The sequence below is a fragment of the Heterodontus francisci genome, chromosome 14, assembly GCF_036365525.1.
Source record: "Heterodontus francisci isolate sHetFra1 chromosome 14, sHetFra1.hap1, whole genome shotgun sequence".
In the NCBI taxonomy this organism is placed as follows: Eukaryota; Metazoa; Chordata; class Chondrichthyes; order Heterodontiformes; family Heterodontidae; genus Heterodontus; species Heterodontus francisci.
The window spans coordinates 108,357,440-108,383,505 of NC_090384.1; the positions used below are offsets into that span (position 1 = coordinate 108,357,440).

The 26,066-nt window shown below is 44.5% G+C and overlaps 1 protein-coding gene across 2 annotated transcripts in view; it reads left to right on the plus strand.

Annotated features, from left to right (window-relative positions):
- Window positions 1–26,066, plus strand: part of phrf1 (PHD and ring finger domains 1) — a 136,199-nt gene that overhangs the window by 18,508 nt on the left and 91,625 nt on the right. For both annotated transcript variants that reach the window (XM_068046744.1, XM_068046743.1), the window contains exons 3-6: window positions 2,871–3,020; window positions 4,612–4,814; window positions 8,402–8,485; window positions 9,089–9,210. In XM_068046744.1, the coding sequence (XP_067902845.1) occupies window positions 2,871–3,020; window positions 4,612–4,814; window positions 8,402–8,485; window positions 9,089–9,210 (559 nt within the window). The remainder of the gene's footprint in view (window positions 1–2,870; window positions 3,021–4,611; window positions 4,815–8,401; window positions 8,486–9,088; window positions 9,211–26,066) is intronic.

The following is a 26,066-nucleotide window of genomic DNA, read 5'->3' on the forward strand; positions in this document are numbered from 1 at the left end:
TGGCAATGGATGCTGGATCAATTGTTAAGTTTAAATGAACAAACAAACAAAGAACAGTACAGCACAGGAACAGGCCATTCGGCCCTCCAAGCCTGCGCCGATCTTGATGCCTGCCTAAACTAAAACCTTTTGCACTTCCGGGGACCGTATCCCTCTATTCCCATCCTATTCATGTATTTGTCAAGATGCCTCTTAAACGTCGCTATCGTACCTGCTTCCACTACCTCCCCCGGCAGCAAGTTCCAGGCACTCACCACCCTCTGTGTAAAGAACTTGCCTCGCACATCCCCTCTAAACTTTGCCCCTCTCACCTTAAACCTATGTCCCCTAGTAACTGACTCTTCCACCCTGGGAAAAAGCTTCTGACTATCCACTCTGTCCATGCCACTCATAACTTTGCAAACCTCTATCATGTCGCCCCTCCACCTCTGTCATTCCAGTGAAAACAATCTGAGTTTATCCAACCTCTCCCCATAGCTAATGCCCTCCAGACCAGGCAACATCCTGGTAAGCCTCTTCTGTACCCTCTCCAAAGCCTCCACGTCCTTCTGGTAGTGTGGCGACCAGAATTGCACGCAATATTCTAAGTGTGGCCTAACTAAAGTTCTGTACAGCTGCAGCATGACTTGCCAATTTTTATACTCTATGCCCCTACCAATGAAGGCAAGCATGCCATTTGCCTTCTTGACTACCTTATCCACCTGCATTGCCACTTTCAGTGACCCGTGGACCTGTACGCACAGATATCTCTGCCTGTCAATACTCCTAAGGGTTCTGCCATTTACTGTATACCTCCCACCTACATTAGACCTTCCAAAATGCCTTACCTCACATTTGTCCGGATTAAAGTCCATCTGCCATTTCTCCGCCCAAGTCTCCAACTGATCTATATCCTGCTGTATCCTCTGACAATCCTCATCATTATCCGCAACTCCACCAACCTTTGTGTCGTCCGCAAACTTACTAATCAGACCAGCTACATTTTCCTCCAAATCATTTATATATACTACAAACAGCAAAGGTCCCAGCACTGATCCCTGCGAAACACCACTAATCACATCCCTCCATTTAGAAAAACACCCATCCACTGTTACCCTCTGTCTTCTGTGACTGAGCCAGTTCTGTATCAATCTTGGCAGCTCACCTCTGATCCCGTGTGACTTCACCTTTTGCACCAGTCTGCCATGCGGGACCAGTTTTTAGTGCCAGTTTTGACTCTTAAGTTATTTGATAGACTGAATGGCCTCCTTTAGTGCTGTAAAATGCTAGTTTCAATAGATCAACCTGTCCTCATAACTATAGTCTGTCATTGGCCACTATAGGCATTTAATACTCTTTCTGTAATATAGCACCCTAAACTGTGACCTAGCCATTGATTTGGGCAAGTTTTGCCTCTTTTTCTTGTGTCCCTATTCATAAAACCCAAAATGTTGTTAGCTTTTTTTAATAGCTTTATCTGTCTGCATTTTCCAGCAATTATATATTTGCACCTCAGGTCTCCCTGTTCCTCCACAACCTTTTGCTTCTTTTCACTGCATCTTTACTCCCTCCTTGTTTCCCTCCCAGAATACCTTATTTCCCACACTGTGCATTAAGTTGCACCTATCTGCCCATTCTGGTTACCCATCTTTTGCTTCCTGAAGGGCATTAAATCTGTTTGATAGTTTAGCTGATTCCAAAAAGCTTGATATTAACTCTTTTCAGAAGTGTTGCGAGTCAGAGGGTCATTGTGGATTATCTGGTAGCAAGAAAGTACCTGGGGTGGGACAATTTGAACAGAACAAAGAAAGAAATACTTGCATTTCACAATCTCACAACATCCAAAAATGTGTTACAGCCAATTTAATACTTTTGAAGTGTAGTCACAGTTAAAATGTAGGGATACGGGTTCCACAAACAGCGATGTAATAATGACCAAATAATGTTTCCATGATACTGGCCCAAGGACAACTGGGAAGAATCCACCTGCTCTTTTTCAAAATTCTGACCATGGAAACTTTTATATGCACCTGAGCTGGAAGATGGAGCCTCGGTTTAATGTCTCATCCAAAAGACCTCCAACAGTGCAGCACTCTCTCAGGCCTGCAATGGAGCATCAGCCTGAATTAGGCTGTGGAGTGGGATTTGAATACACGACCTTCTGACTCTAAGGCTATCCACAGAGACGCAACTGACACTGGAAGGTCTCGCTTCAGTTTATAGGGTTCACCAATGTCAGTGAATTACTTGTATTTGAATATAAGAAAAGTATCTGGAAATAACTTGGGCAGTGGGGGGATTTTGTTGTGTGGTGCAGCATAGCCAACCCCAATCTTGTGTCCCACAACTTTCATATTGGTGCTTCCAGCAGAGTTGCTGGATAGGGATCAGTAGTGGAAATCCTAGCTGATGATTTAAGACCTAGCTCAGCTATAGCATTATACATGCCCCAATTCCATTCAGCTGAAATGGGTAACAAGCACAGATGGGAAATCAAACCTGGAATTTCTCCCATCCATGGCTAATGAGTATGCAGAAGGATGTCTTCAGCTTGTATGGAAATGTATGTTGTGTAGTAGTTACTAAATGTGACATTAATATTTGCGCAGCTTTTAGCTTTATTGATTGTTGTCTAACTAGACTATTTTTGAATCTTTCTGTAATTTCTAAACGGTATATTTTGCCATCCACTGGGCACTTCGGCATATGGCCTGATCAAATGCTCGCAATGTCAAAGTGGCTTGGCCCTTCGATTTGACTGTTGCCAGTGAGTTTTGGTAGTTTTCACCGTGGTAGTGGACAATGGGATGTCCCCATTCCCTGAGAAGGCTGGAGTGGGAATCTAACTTTAGTCCTATTCCTAAAACTCTGAATGTGTATTGTTTTGTTAGAGGAATCCAGTAGTGAAGATGATGTGGATGAGGGCGGTACAGACGATGATGATGATGAAGAAGAAGATGGGGAAGGGGAGGAAGATGATGACTTAGATGATGAAGAAGTTGACGAGGGTGAGGATGAAGATGAGGAGGAGGCAGAGGAAGGTATAGTATTTGGTTCACTACCTTATAATACTTGATTCAGTTGAATTCAATAGTGCATACTTGATAACTGATCTGGTAAGAACTGTTAATCTTGCAAGATTCAAAATCTATAGGACCAAGCATTGTTCAGCTACATTACTGTTCTTGCAGAAGCTATTTAAAAAATGATGTCGCAAGTCCAAGCTTGGAAGGAAATTTATTTTTCCCCTTACTCCTCCTGCCTGAAGGAACTGGTGGCCCTTTGGTGCTTCAGCTAAATGGCCATTGCTGCAAGATGAGCGGGACCAGCACAACTGAACCTGTTCTTACCCTTTAATAAAAGCAAAATACTGCGGATGCTGGAAATCTGAAATAAAAGCAAGAAATGCTGGAACCACTCAGCAGGTCTGGCAGCATCTGTGGAAAGAGAAGCAGAGTTAACGTTTCGGGTCAGTGACCCTTCATCGGAACTGTTCTTGCCCTTACCTGATTATGTGTGAGCGTATGTTATTTTTACTCATCAGTTCACACCTTGTTCAAGCGCATTGAAAGCAAAAGCAATCATAACCTGAACTGCAGCTATTGACTTATTAATTCCCCAATATGGAGGAAACTGCCTTTCCTTATGCGCTCTATCAAAACTGTTTATAATTTTAAAAACCTCTATTAAATCTCCTCAGACTTCTCTATTCCTGTGGGTATTGTCCCAGTTTTTCAAGTCTTCAAACTATAATTTTCTATTCTAGGAGAATGTGCACAGTACGCTCATACCTACTTTCCACTTTTAAATTTCTATTTGAATGGATTGCTAATCCGCCTCCACTGTGTTTCCCAATGTGGAGAATTTTTATATACACTTCTTTTCTCTGTTATACCCTGGAATGCCTGGAGCATTATCCCTGTGTAATTTGCTCGTGTTACGATGAGGTTCTGCTCGTGAAACCCTCATCTATGCCTTTATTGCCTCTAGATTTGACAAGGTCTCTTGGCCAGCCTCCCATCTTCCACCCTCTGTAAACTTGAGCTCATCCAAAACTCTGCTGCCCGTGTCCTAACTCGCACCAAGTCCCGTTCACTCATCACCCAGTGCTCACTGACCTATATGGGCTCCCAGCAACACCTCGAATTGAATATTCTCATCCTTGTGTTCAAATCCCTCCATGGCCATTCCCTAATCTCCTCTAGCCTACAACTCTTCAAGATCTCTGTGTTCTTCCAATTCTGGCCTCTTGCGCATCCCCCATTTTCATCGCTTCACCATTGGTGGTCATGTCTTCAACTGCCCAGGACTTTAACTCTGAAATTCCTTCCCTAAATCTCTCTGACTCTGTAACTCATTTTTATGTTTTAAAATATTCCTTAAAACTTACCAGTTTGACCAATATTTTGTTCACTTTCCCTAATTTCTCCTTATGTGGTTCAGTTTCAAAGTTTGTTTTGATAATGCTGCTGTGCAGCATCTTGGGATGTTTTACTATATTAAAGGCACTATAAAAATGCACATTGTAAATTTGGTTCCACTGTCACTTGTTATAACTCAGGTTTAGGATCAGAGGGTGATGAATCTGAATGCTATTAAATTGGTAAAAAATGATTTTTTTTTAATTATAAGACAATGAAGCTGACGATGATGATGAGGCTGTTGGAGGAGTGGACACGGAAAAGACCAGTTCTGGAGGGAAGTGGGAAAGCAACTCTGATGAGGAGGCTGAAAACTGCCCGATCTGCCTGAATACTTTTCGGGATCAGGCTATTGGCACTCCAGAAAGCTGTGCACATTACTTTTGCCTTGATTGCATCCTTGAATGGGCAAAGGTGAGTGCTGTGAACCAGGCAGTATAGTCTGTTGAACTGTTTTAAATTTCTACTATTTGAATGGAAACCTAATCCATCTTCACCAAGAACCACCTCAGTGAGGACCACTGAGTAATATAGAATCATATTGCACAGAAGGAGGCCGTTGTTGGTAGAGTTTTGGTCTCCTTATCTAAGGAAGGATATATTTCCATAGAGGGAGTTCAACGGAGGTTCACTAGACTAACCTCTGGGATGACGGGCTTGTCTTATGAGGAGAGATTGCAGAAACTGGGCCTGTATTCTCTAGAGTTTCGAAGAATGAGAGGTGATCTCATTGAAACTTACAAAATTCTTGCAGGGTGTGATCGGGTGGGATGGTTCCCCTGGCTGGTGAGTCTAGAACAAGGGAACACAGTCTCAGAATAAGGGACAGGCCATTTAAGACTGAGATGAGGAGGAATTTCTTTACTCAGAGGGTGGTGAATCTTTGGAATTCTCTACCCCAGAGGGCTGTGGAAACTCAATCATTGAGCATGTTCAAGACAGAAATCGATAGATTTCTGAATACTAACAACATCAAGGGATATGATGTTACGACCAACTGCTCCAGTCAAAGCCCCCAATCAAAATATATGATTCTGATTGTGGTGGGAGAATTGCACTGTTAATTCAATCCCATTCCTCCACAGATCACCTAACATATCATTTTAAATTTTCCAATTTCAAGAAAGACCCAGCCAAATTGTACCATCTATTAACCCCCGAGTGAGGCTAACCAAACCAGGTGTCTTTAAATCAACAAATTAACTGTTTAATTAGAAATCTTAAATTCTTAAACACTACTAAGATATAAGCAACATTTAAAATAGAAAAAATTAGAGTCCTTGTAGATTTACGCTCCTGCCGGATGTGGAACAGTCCAAGGTTGCTTGAAGTCCTCACAGCTGTGCGATGGGGAAAAAAAGGTTCTTCAACAGTAAAACAGTCCGTAGTCTAATTCAACAGTAAGTGATGCTTTCCTTCTCCAGCGATGAATTTCAACAATTAACAACTTGCAAACACTTTTTACTGCATCAATTTGGCTTTAGGATTTTTGAGGGATAAAAGATTGTCATAGAGTCAAAGAGTTATAAGGCACATAAACAGGCCCAACGGCCCATCGTGTCTGTGCCGGCCATCACGCACCTATCCTAGTCCCATTTTCCAGCACTTGGCCCGTAGTCTTATATGCAATGGCGCTTCAAGTGCCCATCTAAATACTTCTTAAATGTTGTGAAGGTTCTTGCCTCTACCACCTCTTCAGGCAGTGTGTTCCAGATTCCAACCACCCTCTGGGTGAATTTTTTTTTCCCCAAATCCCCTCTAAACCTCCTGCCCCCTTACCTTAAATCTATGCCCCTGGTTATTGACCCCTCCACTAAGGGAAAATGTTTCTGCCTATCTATCCTATCTATGCCCCTCATAATTTTGTATACCTCAATCAGGTCCTCCCTCAGCCTTCTCTGCTCTCAGGAAAACAACCCTAGCTTATCCAGTCTCTCTTCATAGCTGAAATAGCTGTCACAGTCTAACTTCCCTTCCTTCAGTTTAAATTATCAGAGATCTCTGTTTTGACTTGACTTTTTAGAAGTTTGAGAGAGAATAATAAATAAACAGACTAAATTCTCTTCCTTCAGTTTAAATGGTCCAAGAGGTCTCCTTGCAGGTGCTAACACACAGCTGTCTGTCTGTTTTTCCAGTGGAACAGTCTGTCTCAACTAAAAAGCCAGTTCAAAAGATTATTGCAACGTTGTATATCCAGTCCTTGGTCTCTGAATGGCCGCTGCCGGGTAACCAGGATGCATTCTTTGAACCTGCTTGGTTCCCTCTCCATGTGGTTATATCCAACGGAAACCAAAATGCACTTTTTCTAACTCCTGAGGCTTGTTGGTTCTTAAAGCATACGGTTCCTTTTCCAGCCTTAAAGGCACACCGCATTCTTCTGAAAAAAAAACTACAGGACCATAACAATGAGGATTGTGGGGGGGGAAATGGCATAGAGGTAGATGATCAGCCTCGATCTGTTTGAATGGCGGAGCAGGCTCGACGGGCCAAATGGTCTACTCCTACTCCCTGTGATCCTATTCTGTCCATTGTGCCAGTGTCGGTTCTTTGAAAGGACAATCCAATTAATCCTATTCCCTTTCTCTTTCCCCACAACCTTGTTGTGGTTTCATTTTAAGTATTTTTCCAATTCCCTTTTGAAAGTTACTATCGACTCTTTTTCCAACGTCCATTCAGACAGTGCATTCCAGATCATGACAACTGGATGCATAGAAGAAATTCTGCTCATCAGCCGCTGGCTGTTTTGCAAATTATTTTAAATCTGTCTTTTCTGGTTACTAATCCCCCTCCTAGTGGAAACAGTTTCTCCCTATCTATTCTATCAAATCCCCTGATAATTCTGAACATGAATTTGCACTTAACCTTCCCTGCTCTAAAGAAAACAGCCCCAGCTTCTGCAGTCTCCACATAACTGAAGTCCCTCATCCTTGGTACCATTTTGGTAAATTTCCTCTGCACCCTCTCTAAGGCCTTGGCATCCTTCCTTAAGAGTGGTGCCTAGAATTTTGCACATTCTAACTGGGGCCTAACTAGTATTTTATTAAGTTTTAGCATAACTTCCTTGCTTTTGTGCTCTACTCTATAAAGCCAAATTACCTGTTTTTTTAAAAAACAGTTTTATCAACTTGAAACTTATCTTGCCACCATCAAAGATTTCTGAACATACATCCCCAGGTCTCTCTGTTCATGCACCCCCTTTAAAATTGTACCATTTAGTTTATATTACTCCTCCTCATTCTTCCAATCAGAGAGTGAGTTGCCTGGTGCGTTTGTTCTCAACCAGAAATTATTCTTTTCACATTTGCACCTCCTTAATGATTTGAAAAAAATATGGCAGTGGTATTTCCCTCCAGGTTGAGAATGTCAGCTGTACCTCAGTGGGTAACACTATTGCCTCTGAGTCAGAAGATTGTGGATTCAAGACACACTCCAGAATTTGATCACATAATCTAGGCAGACTCTTCAGCGCAGTACTGAGGGAGTGCTGCACTGTTGGAGGTGCCCGTCTTTTGGATGAGATGGTAAACAAAAGTGGCGTCTGCTCTCAGCTGGATGTAAAAGATCCCATTGCACTATTTGAAGAAGAGCAAAGGATTTCACCCCATTATCCTGGCTAATAATTATCCCTCAACCAACATCACTAAAACAATGATCTGACCATTATCACATTGCTGTTTGTGGGAGCTTGCTGTGTGCACATGGGCTGCCACGTTTTCTACATTATAACAGTGAGTACACTTGCAAAGTACTTCATTGGCTGTAAAGTGCTTTGGGACGTCCTGAAGTTATGAAGGACTCTGTAGAAATATAAATTCTATCCCCATTGTTTTGCCTCCCAGATGCTGGAAGTGCAGGTATTGAGGGTGCTCTATGAAGCCACCTGCCATATGGTGAAAACCATCTAGCAGTTCAGTAATAAAATTCCAAAGCAGATTAACTCACAGCTTTACAAAGAAAAGGGAATTGCTACAATGGTTTATAAAATGTTATTTCTCAAACAGAATGCCAATTCGTGCCCTGTTGATCGAATAGTCTTCAAACACATCTGTGTTCGCACACATTTTGGAGGGACAGTTCTAAAGAAGGTGAGTTGGAATGAAAACTCTTCATCAGGATGGTGTAAGTGTGTTTGCATAAAATAGCGTAGACGCTTATTTTTTTCTTTTCCACCTATGGATGATGGTGATGTTGGCGATTGGGGGCAAGTGGAGAATGTGGAGAGTGCAGACAGTGCCCTGGGAAGCACTGATCCTTTGATACTTTGCACAAGTGTCAATTCCTTGCCTGTGATCCTGGACAGTGAATGCCCTGAGGGCATCGTAGATGACCCTGGCTTCACCAGGCATACAGGTGTGTCTGGCTCCATCTAACAGAAGTGCTTGACAATGATACCTGGGGCAGGGAGGCCTGTTGAAGTCATCCTTGCTGAAATGATGCGTTTTTTATATTGTGCAAGTGAATCTTATCCATTTCCCGAAGGTGTTAGTACTGACTGACACACACACATTGAGAGCAGGCCCATTAACACAGTGCTCAAACCATTGAAAGGGGATCACATCTCAGCTCTTTGTGGTCTGTGCGGCTCGGTGTCACATCCCTGGTACCACTGACTGACATTTGAGGAGAAAGGGAGTGTGCTTATGAATGATTAAACATTTAACTGCTAAGAGCTCACATTCCTTTTGAAGATTCCAGTCCAAAACCCTGGTAAAGACAATGAAGAGGAGGAAGAGGACGTGACAAACTGTGAGGTGTGTGGACGGAGTGACCGGGAAGATAGCCTTCTCCTCTGTGATGGTTGTGATTCGGGGTATGTAATCAGCTGGACATGATGGTAACCTAAACTATGTTTGGAAAAATAGTGATTCAAATTGCTTTTCTTACAATGATAATCTGTTGTCTGATCACCAGCACCTTAAAACATTAGCACTGTATTGGAAGAAAAGTCTATAGCTTTCAGTCTTGGGTAGTGACTTCCCTCCCTATTCTCTGTTGTTGGATCTTTGGATTATCTTTGGGCAACATTTGTTGCAATACTACATCGGCTAGTGAGCATGTTAGAGAATAGGATTTATTCTAAGTTTATAAATTCCTCCTCAAAATAATGGGGTTCAAAATTATTAATGTTCAGAGTATTAAGTATACAGTGATTATTATTTGACAATAATTACACACAAACGTAACTGTAGCACTTATGGAGATAGAGTCATAGAGTTATACAGCACAGAAATAAGCCCTTCGGCCCATCGTGTCTGTGCCGGCCATCAAGCACCTAACTATTCTAGTCCCATTTTCCGGCACGTGGCCCGTAGCCTTGTATGCTATGGCGTTTCAAGTGCTCATCTAAATACTTCTTAAATGTTGCGAGGGTTCCTGCCTCTAGCACCACTTCAGGCAGTGTGTTCCAGATTCCAGCCACCCTCTGGGTGAAAATATTTTTCCTCAAATCCCCTCTAAACCTCCTGCCCCTTACCTTAAATCTATGCCCCCGGTTATTGACCCCTCTGCTAAGGGAAAAAGTTTCTTCCTATCTAACCTATCAATGCCCCTCATAATTTTGTATACCTCAATCATGTCCCCCCCCCCCCCCCCCACCATCCTGTTCTGTTCTAAGGAAAACAACCCTAGCCTTTTCAGTCTCTCTTCATAGCTGAAATGTTCCAGCCCAGGCAACATCGTGGTGAATCTCCTCTGCACCCTCTCCAGTGCAATCACATCCTTCCTATAGTGTGGTGCCCAGTACTGCACACAGTACTCCAGCTGTGGCCTAACTAGCATTTTATACAGCTCCATCATGACCTCCCTGCTCTTATATTCTATGCCTCGGCTACTAAAGGCAAGTATCCCATATGCCTTCCTAACCACCTTATCTACCTGTACTGCTGCCTTCAGTGATCTACGGACAAGTACACCAAGGTCCCTCTGTACTTCCTATGGTCCTACCATCCATTGTATATTTCCTTGCCTTGTTAGTCCTCCCAAAATGCATCACCTCACAATTCGCAGGATTAAATTCCATTTGCCATAGCTCCGCCCATCTTACCAGCCCATCTATATCGTCCTGCAATCTAAGGCTTTCCTCCTCACTATTTACGACACCACCAATTTACGTGTCATCTGCGAACTTACTTATCATACCTCCTATATTCATGTCTAAATCATTAATGTAAACTACAAACAGCAAGGGTCCCAGCACCGATCCCTGTGGCACACCACTGGTCACAGGCTTCCAATCGCAAACACAACCCTCGACCATCACCCTCTGCCTCCTGCCACTAAGCCAATTTTGGATCCAATTTGCCAAATTGCCCTGGATCCCATGGGCTCTTACCTTCTTAACCAATCTCCCATGCGGGACCTTATCAAAAGCCTTACTGAAGTCCATGTCGACTACATCAACTGCTTTACCCTCATCTACACATCTAGTCACCTCCTCGAAAAATCCAATCAAGTTCGTTAGACACAATCTTCCCCCTGACAAAGCCATGCTGACTATCCCTGATTATTCCCTGCCTCTCCAAGTGGAGATTAATCCTGTCCCTCAGAATTTTTAAAAATATTTTCCCAACCACTGATGTTAGACTCACCAGCCTGTAATTACCTGGTTTATCCCTGCTACCCTTCTTTAATAATGGTACGTTGCAAGTTCACCAGAGAATTCACATGTTACAGTTATCAACCTCGGAGTTCATGACTGATCAGACCTCATCAGATTAACGCCCCTTCTTTTATACTTTTGTCCAAACCTAGCTACTTGAGAATCCACATGTTCCCTAGCATCACCTTATTCAATTAGCTGTTCTTGCTCATTGAAAACTGCAGTTTTAACAAGAATAACTTCCCAATAAACTTCACCTTGACCAACCTGTCAAATCAAATCATTCAGCTGCAGACAGTTACGGGGAGATTAATAAATGAAGGCCTCCTACAGGTGATATTATCATTTAGTCTTGGAAGATGTCTCCTGGGAGGTCAGCTGAGGGATCAAGGGCCACGGCAAAGGAGCTTGTAACTGAATGCTTATCAGCTACATGCCTTTGTCTGGTATGTTTGAATTCCAACTGAACGTTGAAACTCAATCAACAGGCATAAACTAAAAGCTAATATACAGATCGCCAGACAGTTTAATTAATCCTTTCCTTACAAGCACAACTATGTATCCTCATCAAAAGGTTACCAGTAGCTGTTGGTGCTGGGTCAGATAATGCAATGAAACAGGATATGCTGAGGCAACAATGCCACCCTAGTGGTTGCAGCCTGCACCACAGCATCACTGTGACTTGTTCACTAGGAGAATTACTATTCACTTTTCAATGTCACAATGTTGAGCTAAAAAAGCGTAATTAAAATTCGTTAAAGCAGGAAGGGAAATTGTGGGTCGGCAATGCATGCATTTATCCGATTTCTAAAAGATTTTTAGTTGATCTGCTCTGGAACTCTAAAGGGAAAATCATGTTCAACTAACTTGCTGGAGTTTTTGGAAGAGGTAACAGAGAGGGTTGATGAAGGCAATGCAGTTGATGTGGTGTACATGAATTCTCAAAAGGTGTTTGATACAGTGCCACACAACAGACTTGTGAGAGAAGTTATAGCTCATGGAATAAAAGGGACAAGTACGAGAGAAAGCTAGCTAGAAATATAAAGACAGATGGTAAGAGTTTCTGTTGATACTTAAAAAAAGAAAGAGTTAACAAAGTGAGCGTTGGTCCTACAGAAAGAGTCTGGGGAATTAATAATGGATAATAAGGAGATGGCAGATGAATTGAATGGATACTTCGCATCGGTCTTCACTGTTGAGGATACAAATAACATCCCAGTATTATCTGTAAGTCAGGAAATGGAAGGGAGGGAGGAACTCAAGAAAATCACAATCACCAGGGAAGTGGTACTGAACAAATTGTTGGAGCTGCGGGCTGACAAGTCCCCGGATCCTGATGGACTTCATCCGAGGGTGTTAAAAGAAGTAACTAGCGAGATAGTTGATGAATTAGTTTTAATTTTCCAAATTTCCCTAGATTCGGGGAAGGTTCCATTAGGTTGGAAAATAGCGAATGTAACTCCTTTATTCAAAATGGGAGAGAGACAAAGTACGAAACTACAGGCCAGTTAGAACCATAGAACTGTAGAAAAATTATGGCACAGAAGGAGGCCATTCAGCCCGTCATGTCCACTCCGGCTATAAAAACTAGCCGCACAATCTAATCCCACTTTCCAGCACCTGGTCCGTAGCCTTGCCGGTTACAGCACTTCAGGTGCATGTCCAGGTACCTTTTAAAAGAATTGAGGGTTTCTGCCTCCACCACTGTTACTGGCAGTGAATTCCAGACACCCACCACCCTCTGGGTGAAAAAGTATTTCCTCATGTCCCCTCTAATCCTTCTACCAATCACCTTAAATCTATACCCCCTGATAATTGACCTCTCCACTAGGGCAAACAGGTTCTTCCTGTCTACTCTATCTAGGCCCCTCATAATTTTGTACACCTCAATTAAGTCACCCCTCAGCCTCCTCTGTTCTAAGGAAAACAACTCTAGCCTATCCAATCTTTCCTCATGGCAGCATTCTTGTAAATCTCCTTTGTACTCTCTCCTGTAATGTGGTGACCAGAACTGTACGCAATACTCCAACTGTGGCCTAACCAGTGTTTTATACAGTTGCAGCATTACATCCCTGCCGTTGTATTCTACATCCCGGCCAATAAAGGAAAGCATTCCATATGCTTTCTTCACTCTATCTACCTGTCCTGCCACCTTCAGGGATCTGTGGACAAGCATTCCAAGGTCTCTCACTTCTTCTACCCCTCTCGTTGTCCTCCCGTTCGTTGTGTATTCCCTCGCTTTATTTTCCCTTCCCAAATGCATTGCCTCACACTTATCTGGATTGAATTCCATTTGCCACTTTTCCGCCCACTCAACCAAACGATTGATATCGTTCTGGAGTCTACAGCTATCCTCTTCATTGTCAACTATATGGCCAATTTTTGTGTCATCATCAAATTTCCCAATCATGCCTCCCACATTTAAGTCCAAATCATTAATATATACCACAAACAGCAAGGGACCCAACACTGAACCCTGTGGAACGCCACTGGAAACAGCAAAAACATCCGTCGACTACTACGCTTTGTTTCCTGGCCCTGAGCCAGTTCTGGATTCAATGTGCCACATTCCCCTGAATCCCATGGACTTTCATTTTAACTGACCATTCTACCATGTGGGGCCTTGTCAAATGCCTTACTAAAATCCATGTAGACCATATCCACTGCACTTCCCTCATCAATCCTCCTCCTTACTTCCTCAAAAAACTCAATCAAGTTGGGAGGACATGACCTTCCCTTAACAAATCTATGCTGACTATCCCTGATTAATCCATGCCTTTCTAAGTGGCAGTTTATCCTGCCCCTCAGCATAGATTCTAACAATTTTCCCACCACCGAGGTCAGACTGACCGGCCTATAATTATTTGGCCTATCCCTCGCACCCTTTTTAAACAATGGTACAACTGTCGCTGACCTCCAATCGTCTGGTACCTCTTCTGTATCTAGTGAGGATTTGAAGATGATCCTCAGTGCATCCGCTGTTTCCTCCCTGGGATGCAATCCATCCGGCCCTGGCGATTTATCCACTTTCAAGGATGTCAGGCCCTCTAGCACTTCCTCTCTCATTATGCTTATTGCATCTAATATTTCACACTGCTGTTTAACTACAATGTCTACAACAGCCCTTTCCTTTGTGAAGACAGAGGCAAAAAACGCATTAAGAACCCTGCCCACATCTTCTGCATCCACACATAAGTTCCTTTGTGCATCTCTGATGGGCCTACCCTTTCCTTAGTTATCCTCTTGCTCTGAATGTACTGATAAAATATCTTTGGGTTTTCCTTGGTTTTACCTGCCAATAATTTTTCATGTCCTGTCTTTGCTGAACTAATTTCCTTCACCCCTGTACTTTCTATACTCCTCTAGGCTTTCTAAAGTGTGAAGATTTTTGTGATCCTCATAAACTTTCTTTTTCTGCTCTAACTTACCCTGTAAGCTTCTAGATAACTAGGGGGCTCTAGGTTTGGCAGTACCACCCTTTATCTTTGTGGAGACATGTCTACGCTGTGCCTGTAGAATCTCCCTTCTGAATGCTTCACACTGGTTTGCCACTGATTTCTGCTCACTTCCACACAGGGGGCTCTAGATTTGGCAGTACCACCCTTTATCTTTGTGGAGACATGTCTACGCTGTGCCTGTAGAATCTCGCTTTTGAATGCTTCACACTGGTTTGCCACTGATTTTCCTTCAAGTAGCTGTATCCAGTCCACTTTCGCCAGGTCAACTCTCAGCTGCTTAAAATTCGCCTTCCCCCCCCAGTTTAGAACTCTTACTCCTGTTTTATCTTTGTCCTTTTTCATGATTATGCTAAAACTTGATGTATTATGAGCTGTCTCCAAAATGGTCATCCACTGTTAATTCCTCCACTTGCCCAGCTTCATTACTCAAGACTAAATCTAGAATTGTGCCCCCTCTCATTGGGCTTGTTACGTGCTGGCTAAAAAAGTTCTCTTGAATGCAGTTCAAGAATTTTGTCCCCTCTGTGCCCTTCACACTGTTTGTATCCCATTTGATATTGGGGTAGTTGAAATCCCCAACTATAAATCCCTATAGTTTTTGCACTCATAAATTTGCCTACATATTTGTTCTTCTACCTCCCTCTCACTATTTGAGGGTCTTTAGTACACTCCTAGTAGTGTGGATGCCCCTTTTTTATTTCTGAGCTCCACCCATATGGCCTCATTTGATGATTCATCCAGTACATCATCCCTCCTCAAAGCTGTTATTGATTCCTTAACTAATAATGATACAGCCCCTCCTTTTTTATCTCCTTATCCTGCCTGAAAACTCTATATCCAGGGATGCCGAGTTGCCATTCTTGCCCCTCCTTAAGCGATGCTTCGTTAGCAATGATATCATGTGACCATGTGTCTATCTGTACCCTCAGCTCATTGGGTGTATTTACTATACTCCTTACATTTAAATAAATACCCTTTAACACTGCCAAGTTCCGGTGCTCTATACTTTTTAACCTTTGCTTCTTCTGTCTTTCAGAGTCACTCGCTAATTTTCTGCCTCCTTGCCCTGAAATTGACCTATCTAAGACTGTGCTCAGGTTCACATCCCCCTGCCAAGCTAGTTTAAACCATCCTCAACAGCACTAGCATACCTTCCTGCAAGGATATTTGTTCCAGTCCTGTTCAGGTGCAGACCAGGCTTGTACAGGTCTCACCTTCCCCAGAACTGGTCCCAATGCCCCAGAAATCTGAAGCCCTCCCTCCTGCACCATCTCTCCAGCCACGCATTCATCTGGTGTATTTTCCTATTTCTATACTCACTAGCACGTGGCCTTAGGAGTAATCCAGAGATTACTATGTTTGAGGTCCTGCTTGCTAATCTCGTTCCTAACTCCCTAAACTCAGCCTGCAGGACCTCATCCCTCTTTCTTCCTATATCGTTGTGGACCACGACCTCTGGCTGTGCACCCTCACCCTCCAGAATGTGCTGTAGCTGCTCGATGATATCCGTGACCCTTGCACCAGGGAGGCAACATACCATCCTGGAATCAGGTCTGCGACCACAGAAACGTCTATCTGTTCCCCTAACTATAGAATCCCCTATCACTATTGCTCTCTTGTCCTTTCTGCTGCTTCCCTGCACAGCTCAGCCACCCATGGTGCTCTGGTTATGACTCTCGCTGCACCCTCCAGAGGAACCCCCTCCCATCGGTACTCAGAACTGAATACCGGTTAGAAAGTGGGATGCCCTCTGGGGACTCCTGCAATACCTGCCTTGACCATTTTGTCTTGTCTGGTAGCCACCCAGTCCCTCTCTGCCTGTGTTCTCTTAAGCTCCGGGGTGACTACCTCCTGAAATGTGCTATCCACGTAGTCCTCTGCCTCGCGGATGCACCACAGTGACTCCAGCCGCCGCTCAAGTTCCGAAACCCAGAGCTCAAGCTTCTGCAGCCGGCGATACTTGCTGCAGATGTGTTTGTCAAGAACACGTGGTGCGTCCATGACTTCCCACATGCCATAGGAGGCACATTCCACTTGGCCGAGAGGCCCTGCCACTACTTAGCTTTACAGCTAACTATTGCTAATGTAATAAGTGGAATAACTTATCAGTTACTTGCCAATCAGCTTCTTCCCCTGTACCGTGGAGGCTGAAAAGGCAGAAAAGAAAAGAGATGAAAGAACACCACCTTCCCCTTGTCAGTAAAATTCCTCACACACAGCTCACAGCCTGACTCTGTTCAAACAACACTATTCTAAGTAGAAATTATTAATAAATTACACTGTTTAAAAACAAAACCTTAGTAGTACTAACCTATCACTTACAGGGTAGCTATTTGAGGGTTTAAAAAAATAACTCTTTTTTTTCCCTGATTTTTTAAGCTATGTACAGGCAATAACAGCTGTTACTTACCAATCAATCAGCTTACGGATTTCCCATGATGTCACTACGTTTTTTTTCCTTCTTTTGAAACCCAGCTTGACATCTGTCTTCGGGAAAATCTTAGAAGCAATTATTAAAGATGTTATAGTAGGATATTTAGAAAAATTCAAGGTAATCAGACAGAGTCAACTTCTGTTGTGAAAGGGAAATCATATTTAACTAATTTATTGGAGTTCTTTGAGGGAGTTACTTATATTGTGGATAAAAGGGAACCGGTGGATGTCTAGTACTTAGATTTCCAGAAGGCATTTGATAAGGTGCCACATCAAAGGTTATTGAAGAAAATAAAAGTTCATGGTGTAGGGGGTCTTCATATTGGCATGGATAGCAGATTGGCTGGCTAACAGGAGACAGAGAGTAGGCATAAATGGGTCACTTTGTGGTTGGCAAGATGTCTGTGCTGGGGCCTCAACTTTTTACAATTTATATAAATGACTTTGATGAAGGGACGGAAGGTATGGTTGCTAAATTTGCTGATGACACAAAGATAAGTAGGAAAGTGACTTGTGAAGAGGACATCAGGGGGCCGACAAAGGGATATAGATAGGTTAAGTGAGTGGGCAAAGACCTGGCAAATGGAGTATAATGTGGGAAAGTGGGAAATTGTCCAAAATAAAAACAAGAAATGCTGGAAATACTCAGCAGGTCTGGCAGCATCTGTGGAGAGAGAAGCAGAGTTAACATTTCAGGTCAGTGACCCTTCAGAACTGGCAAATATTACAAATGTAAAAGGTTATAAGCAAGTAAAGCGGGGGTGGGGCAAGAGATAACAAAGGAGAAGGTGTAGATAGGACAAGGTCACAGAATAGCTGAATAGCTGTGAAATTGTCCACTTTTGCAGGAAGAATAAAAAAGAAGCAAATAGGATCCTGAGGGGTCTTGACAGGGTGGATGTGGAAAGGATGTTTCCCCTTGTGGGAGAATCTAGAACTAGGGGTCACTGTTTAAAATAAGGGGTCGCCCTTAAGACAGAGATGAGAAATTTTTTTTCTGAGGGTCGTAAGCCTTTGGAATTCTCTTCCTCAAAAGGCGGTGGAAGCAGAGTCTTTGAATATTTTTAAGGCAGAGGTAGATAGATTCTTGATAAACAAGGAGGTGAAAGGTTATCGGGGGTAGGTGGAAATGTGGAGTAATCAATTCAGCCATGAACTTATTGAATGGCAGAGCAGGCTTGAAGGGCTGAGTGGCCTACTCCTAATTCGTATGTTCATATGTAGCAACACAGATACGGAATTGGCTGAGTGACAGGAAACAAAGAGTAGTGGTTAATGGATGTTTTTCGGCTGAACGAAGGTTTGTAGTTTGATTTGATTTAGATTTAGAGATACAGCACTGAAACAGGCCCTTCGGCCCACTGAGTCTGTGCCGACCATCAACCACCCATTTATACTAATCCTACACTAATTCCATATTCCTACCACATCCCCACCTGTCCCTATATTTCCCTACCACCTACCTATACTAGGGGCAATTTATAATGGCCAATTTACCTATCAACCTGCAAGTCTTTGGCATGTGGGAGGAAATCGGAGCACCCGGAGGAAACCCACGCAGACACAGGGAGAACTTGCAAACTCCACACAGGCAGTACCCAGAATTGAACCCGGGTCGCTGGAGCTATGAGGCTGCGGTGCTAACCACTGCGCCACTGTGCCGCCCTGTGAGTTCTCCAGGGGTTCATGTTGGGACCCTTGCTTTTCCTGATATATCTTAATGACCTAGACCTTGGTGTACAGGGCACAATTTCAAAGTTTGTGGATGATAAACTTGGAAGCATTGTGAACTGTGAGGAGGATAATGTAGAATGTCAAGAAGACATAGACAAGTTGGTGGAATGGGCAGACAGGTGGCAGATGATGTTCAATGCAGAGAAATGTGAAGTGATTCATTTTGGTAGGAAGAACATGGAGAAACAATCTAAAATAAAGGGTACAATAGTAAACGGGGCGCAGGAGCAGAGGGACCTGGGTGTATATGTGCATCAATCATTGAAGGTAGCAGGACAGATTGAGAGAGCAGTTACTAAAGCTTACAGTATTCTGGGTTTATTAATTTGTTAAATCTGGAATTAAAAAGCTAGCCTAATGATGGCTATGGTACCATTTTGTAAAAACCCATCTGGTTCGCTAATGTCCTTTCGGGAACGAAATCTGCTTTCCTTACCTGGTCTGGCCTACATGTGACTCCAGACCCACAGCAATGGTTGACTCTTAAATGCCCTCTGAAATGACCTAGCAAGCCACTCATTTGTATCTAACTGCTACAAAGTCAATAAGGAATGAAACCAGGTGGACCACCCGGCATTGACCTAGGCACCGGAAAGAACAACGGCAAACCCAGCCCTGTCGACCCTGCAAAGTCCTCCTTATTAACATCTGGAGGCTTGTGCCAAAGTTGAGAGAGCTGTCCCACAGACTAGTCGAGCAACAGCCTAACATAGACATACTCACCGAATCATACTTTACAGAAAATGTCCCAGACCCTGTCATCACCATCCCCGGATATGTCCTATCCCACCGGCAGGACAGCCCCAACAGAGATGGCGGCACAGTGGTATGCAGTTGGGAGGGAGTTGCCCTGGGAGTCCTCAACATCGACTCCAGACCCAAGGAAGTCTCCTGGCATCAGGTCAAACATGGGCAAGGAAACCTCCTGCTGATTACCACCTACCACTCCCCCCTCAGCTTATGAATCAAACTCCTCCATGTTGAAGACCACGTGGAGGAAGCACTGAGGGTGGCAAGGGCGCAGCATGTACTCTGGGTGGGGGACTTGAATGTCCATCACTGAGAGTGGCTCAGTAGCGCCACTACTGACCGAGCTGGCCGAGACCAAAAGGACATAGCTGCAAGATTGGATCTGCGGCAGGTGGTGAGGGAACTAACGAGGGAAAAATATACTTGACCTGGTCCTCATCAATCTGCCTGCCACAGATGCATCTGTCCATGACAGCGTTGGTAGGAGTGACCACCGCACAGCCCTTGCGGAGGCAAAGTCCCATCTTCACACTGAGGATACCCTCCATTGTGTTGTGTGGCATGACCACTATAGAAACATAGAAAATAGGAGCAGGAGTAGACCATTTGACCCTTCGAGCCTGCTCCGCCATTCATTATGATCATGGCTGTTCATCCAACTCAGTAACCTGTTCCCGCTTTCCCTCCATTTCCTTTGATCCCTTTTGCCCCAAGAGCTATATCTAACTCCTTCATGAAAACATACAATGTTTTGGCCTCAACTGCTTTCTGTGGTAGCGAATTCCACAGGCTCACCACTCTCTGGGTGAAGAAATTTCTCCTCATCTCAGTCCTGAAAGATTTACCCCGTATCCTTAGACTATGACCCCTGGTTCTGGACTCCCCCACCATCGGGAACATCCTTCCTGCATCTACCCTGTCAAGTCCTTTTAGAATTTTATAGGTTTCTGTGAGATCCCCCCCTTGCTCTTCTGAACTCCAGCGAATATAATCCTAACCGACTCAATCTCTCCTCATACGTCAGTCCCACCATCCCAGGAATCAGTCTGGTAAACCTTCGCTGCACTCCCTCTATAGCAAGAACATCCTTCCTCAGATAAGGAGACCAAAACTGCACACACTATTCCAGGTGTGGCCTCACCAAGATCCCTGTACAATTGCAGCAAGACATCCCTGCTCCTGTACTCAAATCCTGTCGCTATGAAGGCCAACATACCATTTGCCCTTTTTACCGCCTGTTGCACCTGCATGCTTACCTTCAGCGACTGGTGTACGAGAGCACCCAGGTCTCGCTGCATATTCCCCTCTCTCAGTTTATAGCTGTTCAGATAATAATCTGCCTACCTGTTTTTGCTGCCAAAGTGGATAACCTCACATTTATCCACATTATACTGCATCTGCCATGCATTAGCCCACTCACTCAACTTGTCCAAATCACTCTGAAGCCTCTCTGCATCCTCCTCACAACTCACCCTCCCACCCAGTTTTGTGTCATCTGCAAATTTGGAGATATTACATTTAGTTCCCTCATCTAAATCATTAATATATATTGTGAATAGCTGGGGTCCTAGCACCGATCCCTGTGGTACCCCACTAGTGACTGCCTGCCATTCAGAAAAAGACCACTTTATTCCTACTTTTTGTTTCCTGTCTGCCAGGGCGGCACAGTGGCGCAGTGGTTAGTACCGCAACCTCACAGCTTCAGGGACCTGGGTTCAATTCTGGGTACTGCCTGTGCGGAGTTTGCAAGTTCTCCCTGTGACCGCGTGGGTTTTCGCCGGGTGCTCCGGTTTCCTCCCACTGCCAAAGACTTGCAGGTGAAAGGTAAATTGGCCATTGTAAATTGCCCCTAGTGTAGGTAGGTAGGTGGTAGGGAATATGGGATTACTGTAGGGTTAGTATAAATGGGTGGTTCTTGGTCGGCACAGACTTGGTGGGCTGAAGGGCCTGTTTCAGTGCTGTATCTCTAAATAAATAAATAAAAAACAATTTTCTATCCACTGCAATACACTACCCTCAATCCCATGCGCTTTAATTTTACACGCTAATCTCTTATGTGGGACTTTGTCAAAAGCCTTCTGAAAGTCCAAATAAACCACATCCACTGGCTCCCCCTCATCAACTCTACTAGTTACATCCTTGAAGAATTGTAGATATTTCAAGCAAGATTTCCCTTTGGTAAGTCCATGCTGACTCTGTCCGATTCTACCACTGTTGTACAAGTGTCCTGCTGTAAAATCTTTGATAATGGACTCTCGATTTTTCCCCACTACCGACGTCAGGCTGACTGGTCTATAATTCCCTGCTTTCTCTCTACCTCCCTTTTTAAATAGTGGGGTTACATTAGCTACCATCCAATCTGTAGGAACTGTTCCAGAATCTATAGAATCTTGGAAGATGACCACTAATGCATCCACTATTTCTAGGGCCACTTCCTTAAGTGCTCTGGGATGCATACCATCAGGTCCTGGGGATTTATCGGCCTTCAATCCCATCAATTTTCCCAACACCATTTCTCTGCTAATACTGATTTCCTTCAGCTCCTCCCTCTCACTAAGCCCTGTGTTCCCCAACATTTCTGGTATGATATTTGTTCCTCCTTTGTGAAGACAGAACCAAAGTATGCATTTAGTTGGTCAGCCATTTCTTTGTTCCCCATAATAAAGTCCCTGTTTCTGACTGTAAGGGACCTACATTTGTCTTCACCAATATTTTTCTCTTCACATACCTATAGAAACTTTTACAGTCACTTTTTATGTTCCCCGCAAGCTTACTCTTGTACTCTATTTCCCCCTTCTTAATCAATCCCTTGGTACTCCTTTGCTGAATTCTAAACTGCTCCCAATCCTCAGGTCTGTTTTTGTCTGGTGAATTTGTATGCCTCTTCCTTGGATCTAATGCTATCTCTAATTTCCCTGGTAAGCCGTGGTTTGGCTACCTTACCCGTTTTACTTTTGCGACAGACAGGAATAAACAATTGTTGTAGTTCATCCATGCGCTCTTTGAATGTTTGCCATTGCCTATCCATCGTCATCCCTTTAAGTAATGTTTGCCAATCCATCATAGCCAACTCGCGCCTCATACCTTCGTAGTTTCCTTTATGAAGATTCAGGAGCCTAGTCTCAGAATCAACTACGTCACTCTCTATCTTAGAGTCATAGAGAGATACAGCACTGAAACAGGCCCTTCGGCCCACCGAGTCTGCACCGACCATCAACCACGCTGGTGAATCTCCTCTGCACCCTCCAGTGCAATCACATCCTTCCTATAGTGTGGTGACCAGAATTGTACACAGTGCTGCCGCTGTGGCCTAACTAGCATTTTATGCAGCTCCATCATAACCTCCCTGCTCTTATATTCTATGCCTCAGCTAATAAAGGCAAGTATCCCATATGCCTTCCTAACCACCTTATCTACCTGTGCTACTGCCTTCAGTTATCTATGGACAAGTACACCAAGGTCCCTCTGACCCTCTGTACTTCCTAGGGTCCTGCCATCCATTGTATATTCCCTTGTTTTGTTAGTCCTCCCAAGATGCATCACCTCACAGTTCTCAGGATTAAATTCCCATTAAGGCTTTCCTCCTCACTATTTACGACACCACCAATTTTCGTGTCACAGTGGCGGCACAGTGGCGCAGTGGTTAGCACCGCAGCCTCACAGCTCCAGCGACCCGGGTTCAATTCTGGGTACTGCCTGTGCGGAGTTTGCAAGTTCTCCCTGTGTCTGCGTGGGTTTCCTCTGGGTGCTCCGGTTTCCTCCCACATGCCAAAGATTTGCAGGGTGATAGGTTAATTGGCCATTATAAATTGCCCCTAGTATAGGTAGGTGGTAGGGAAATAGGTGGGGATGTGGTAAGAATATGGAATTAGGGTAGGATTAGTATAAATGGGGGGTTGATGGTCGGCACAGACTCGGTGGGCCGAAGGGCCTGTTTCAGTGCTGTATCTCTAAACTAAACTAAAAATGAGTTGTCCACCTGGTGAAGCTACAAGCCAGGACTACTTGAATGCCAAACAGTGTAACCAGCATGCAATAGACAGAGCAAAGCGATCCCATAACCAACGGATCAGGTATAAGCTCTGTAGTCCTCCTACATCCAGTTGTGAATGGTGGTGGACAATTAAACAACTAACTGTGTGTAGACCTCCAGTACGCAAACTCCATGTGTCACTACGTGCTGAGGTTCTATCTGTCCCCGATGTTGCAAAGGATGGGCCTGGTCACATTGCCGCGGAATGCTCCATGCAGTTGGACCGTGCCGTACCACGTATCCTTCGTGGAGCAGTTTCTGTGGGAAAACACCTTTGACCACCAATCCATCAGGCAGTGGTCTGCACGGAATGTCCTCAAGGCCCTACGGGAAAAGGAGATGGGGGATCCTGTCGGATGGTTCCCCGAGCAGACCGCAAAAGTCATTTGGCGGAATGCCTCATCACCAGAACTTTCAAACAAGCACCAAGATGTAGCTTGGCTGGTGGTGAGAAGGGCCCTCCCCATCAGATCCTTCCTGCACGCCCGAAGTCTCGCCCCCTCCGCGCAATGCCCCCGCGGTGGTTGTGGTGGGGAAGAGACGGTTGCCCACCCCCTCCTGGAATGTGTCTTTGCAAAGCAGGTGTGGAAAGAGATGCAGTGGTTTTTGTCAAGGTTCATCCCAAGCAGCTCTGTAACACAGGAGTCTGTGCTCTACGGGCTGTTCCCAGGGACGCACACCAAGACAAACATCAACAGCTGCTGGAGGACTATCAATTCGGTGAAAGACCCCGTTTTGTCTGCCCGAAACCTGCTGGTCTTCCAGCGCAAAGAGTTGTCCACGACCGAATGTTGCAGACTGGCACATTCCAAGGTCCAGGACTACGTGCTGAGGGACGCACTAAAGCTTGGGGCAGCCGCAGCAAAGGCTCGATGGGGAAAGACCACAGTGTAAGGTCCCCCCACCAAACTGAACTGAGGAGCTGGATCCATGGGAAACCCCTTGAACTGTATCGGGAAGATTTTCATTTGCTGTAAAAATGTAATTGGCATGACAATTGTGAAATGGAAGGGTTGTGAGGCAACTCATGATTGTAATGAAGCAAACGGACCTCCTTTGCACTGTTTGTATTTTTTGACTTGGTGCTGTTTGAAACTGGTAATGTAATTTCTACAGATTTTTATGAATAAAGTATATTTTGGAAATAAAAAAAAAATTAAACAACTAACTGGAGGAGGTGACTCCCCAAATATCCCCATCCTCAATGATGGGGGAACCCAGCACATCAGTGCAGAAGGTAAGGTTGAAGCATTTGCAACAATCTTCAGCCAGAAGTGCCAAGTGGATGATTCATCTTGACCTCCTCCTGAAGTCCCCAGCATCACAGATGCCAATTCGGTTCACTCTGCGTAATATCAAGAAGCGACTGAAGGCACTGGATAGTGCAAAAGCTATGGGCTCTGACAACATTCAGGCAATAGTACTGCAGACCTACGCTCCAAAACTTGCCGCACCCCTAGCCAAGCTGTTGCAGTACAGCTACAACCTTGGCATCTCCCCGGCCATGTGGAAAATTCCCAGGTATGCCCTGTAAACAAAAAGCAGGACAAGTCAACCCGGCCAATTACCGCCCCATCACTATTCGAGTGATGGAAGGTGTCGTCGACAGTGCTATCAAGTGGCACTTGCTTAGCAATAACCTGCTCAGTGACGCTCAGTTTGTGTTGTGCCAGGGCCACTCAGCTCCTGACCTCAGTACTGCCTTGGTTCAAACATGGACAAAAGAGTTGAACTCAAGGTGAGATGAGAATTACCCTTGACATCAAGGCAGCATTTGACTGAGCATGGCATCAAGGAGTCCTAGCAAAACTGGAGTCAGTGGAATTCGGGGAAAACTCTCTGCTGGTTAGAGTCATAACTAGCGCAAAGGAAGATGGTTGTGGTTGTTGGAGGTCAATCATCTCAGCTCCAGGACATCACTGCAGGAGTTCCTCAGGGTTGTGTCCTCGGCCCAACCATCTTCAGCTGCTTCATCAATGACCTTCCTTCAGTCGTAAGGTCAGAAGTGGGAATGTTCACTGATCATTGCACAATATTTACCATTCACGTCTCCTCAGAAACTGAAGCAGTCCGTGTAGCAATGCAGCAAGACCTGGACAATATCCAGGCTTGTGCTGATATGTAGCAAATAACATTAGTGTCGCACAAGTGCCTGGCAATGACCATCTCCAACAAGAGAGAAAATAACCATCTCCACTCGATATTTAATGGCATTACGATCGCTGAATCCCCCACTATCAACATCCTGGGGGGTTACCATTGAGCAGACGCTAAACTGGAATAGCCATATAAATGCCATGGCTACAAGAGCAGGTTAGAGGCTAGGAATCCTGCGGCGAGTAATCACCTCCTGACTCCCCAAAGCCTGTCCACCATCTACAAGGTACAAGTCAAGAGTGTGATGGAATACTCTCCACTTGCCTGGATGGGTGCAGCTCCAACAACACTCAGCTCGACACCATCCAGGACAAAGCAACCCACTTGATTGGCACTCCATCTACAAACATTCACTCCCTCCACCACCGATGCACAGTGGCAGCAGTGTGTACCATCTACAAGATGCACTGCAGCAATGTACCAAGGTTTCTTCGACAGCACCTTCCAAACCTGCGACCTCTACCACCTAGAAGGACAACGGCAGCAGATGCATGGGAACACCA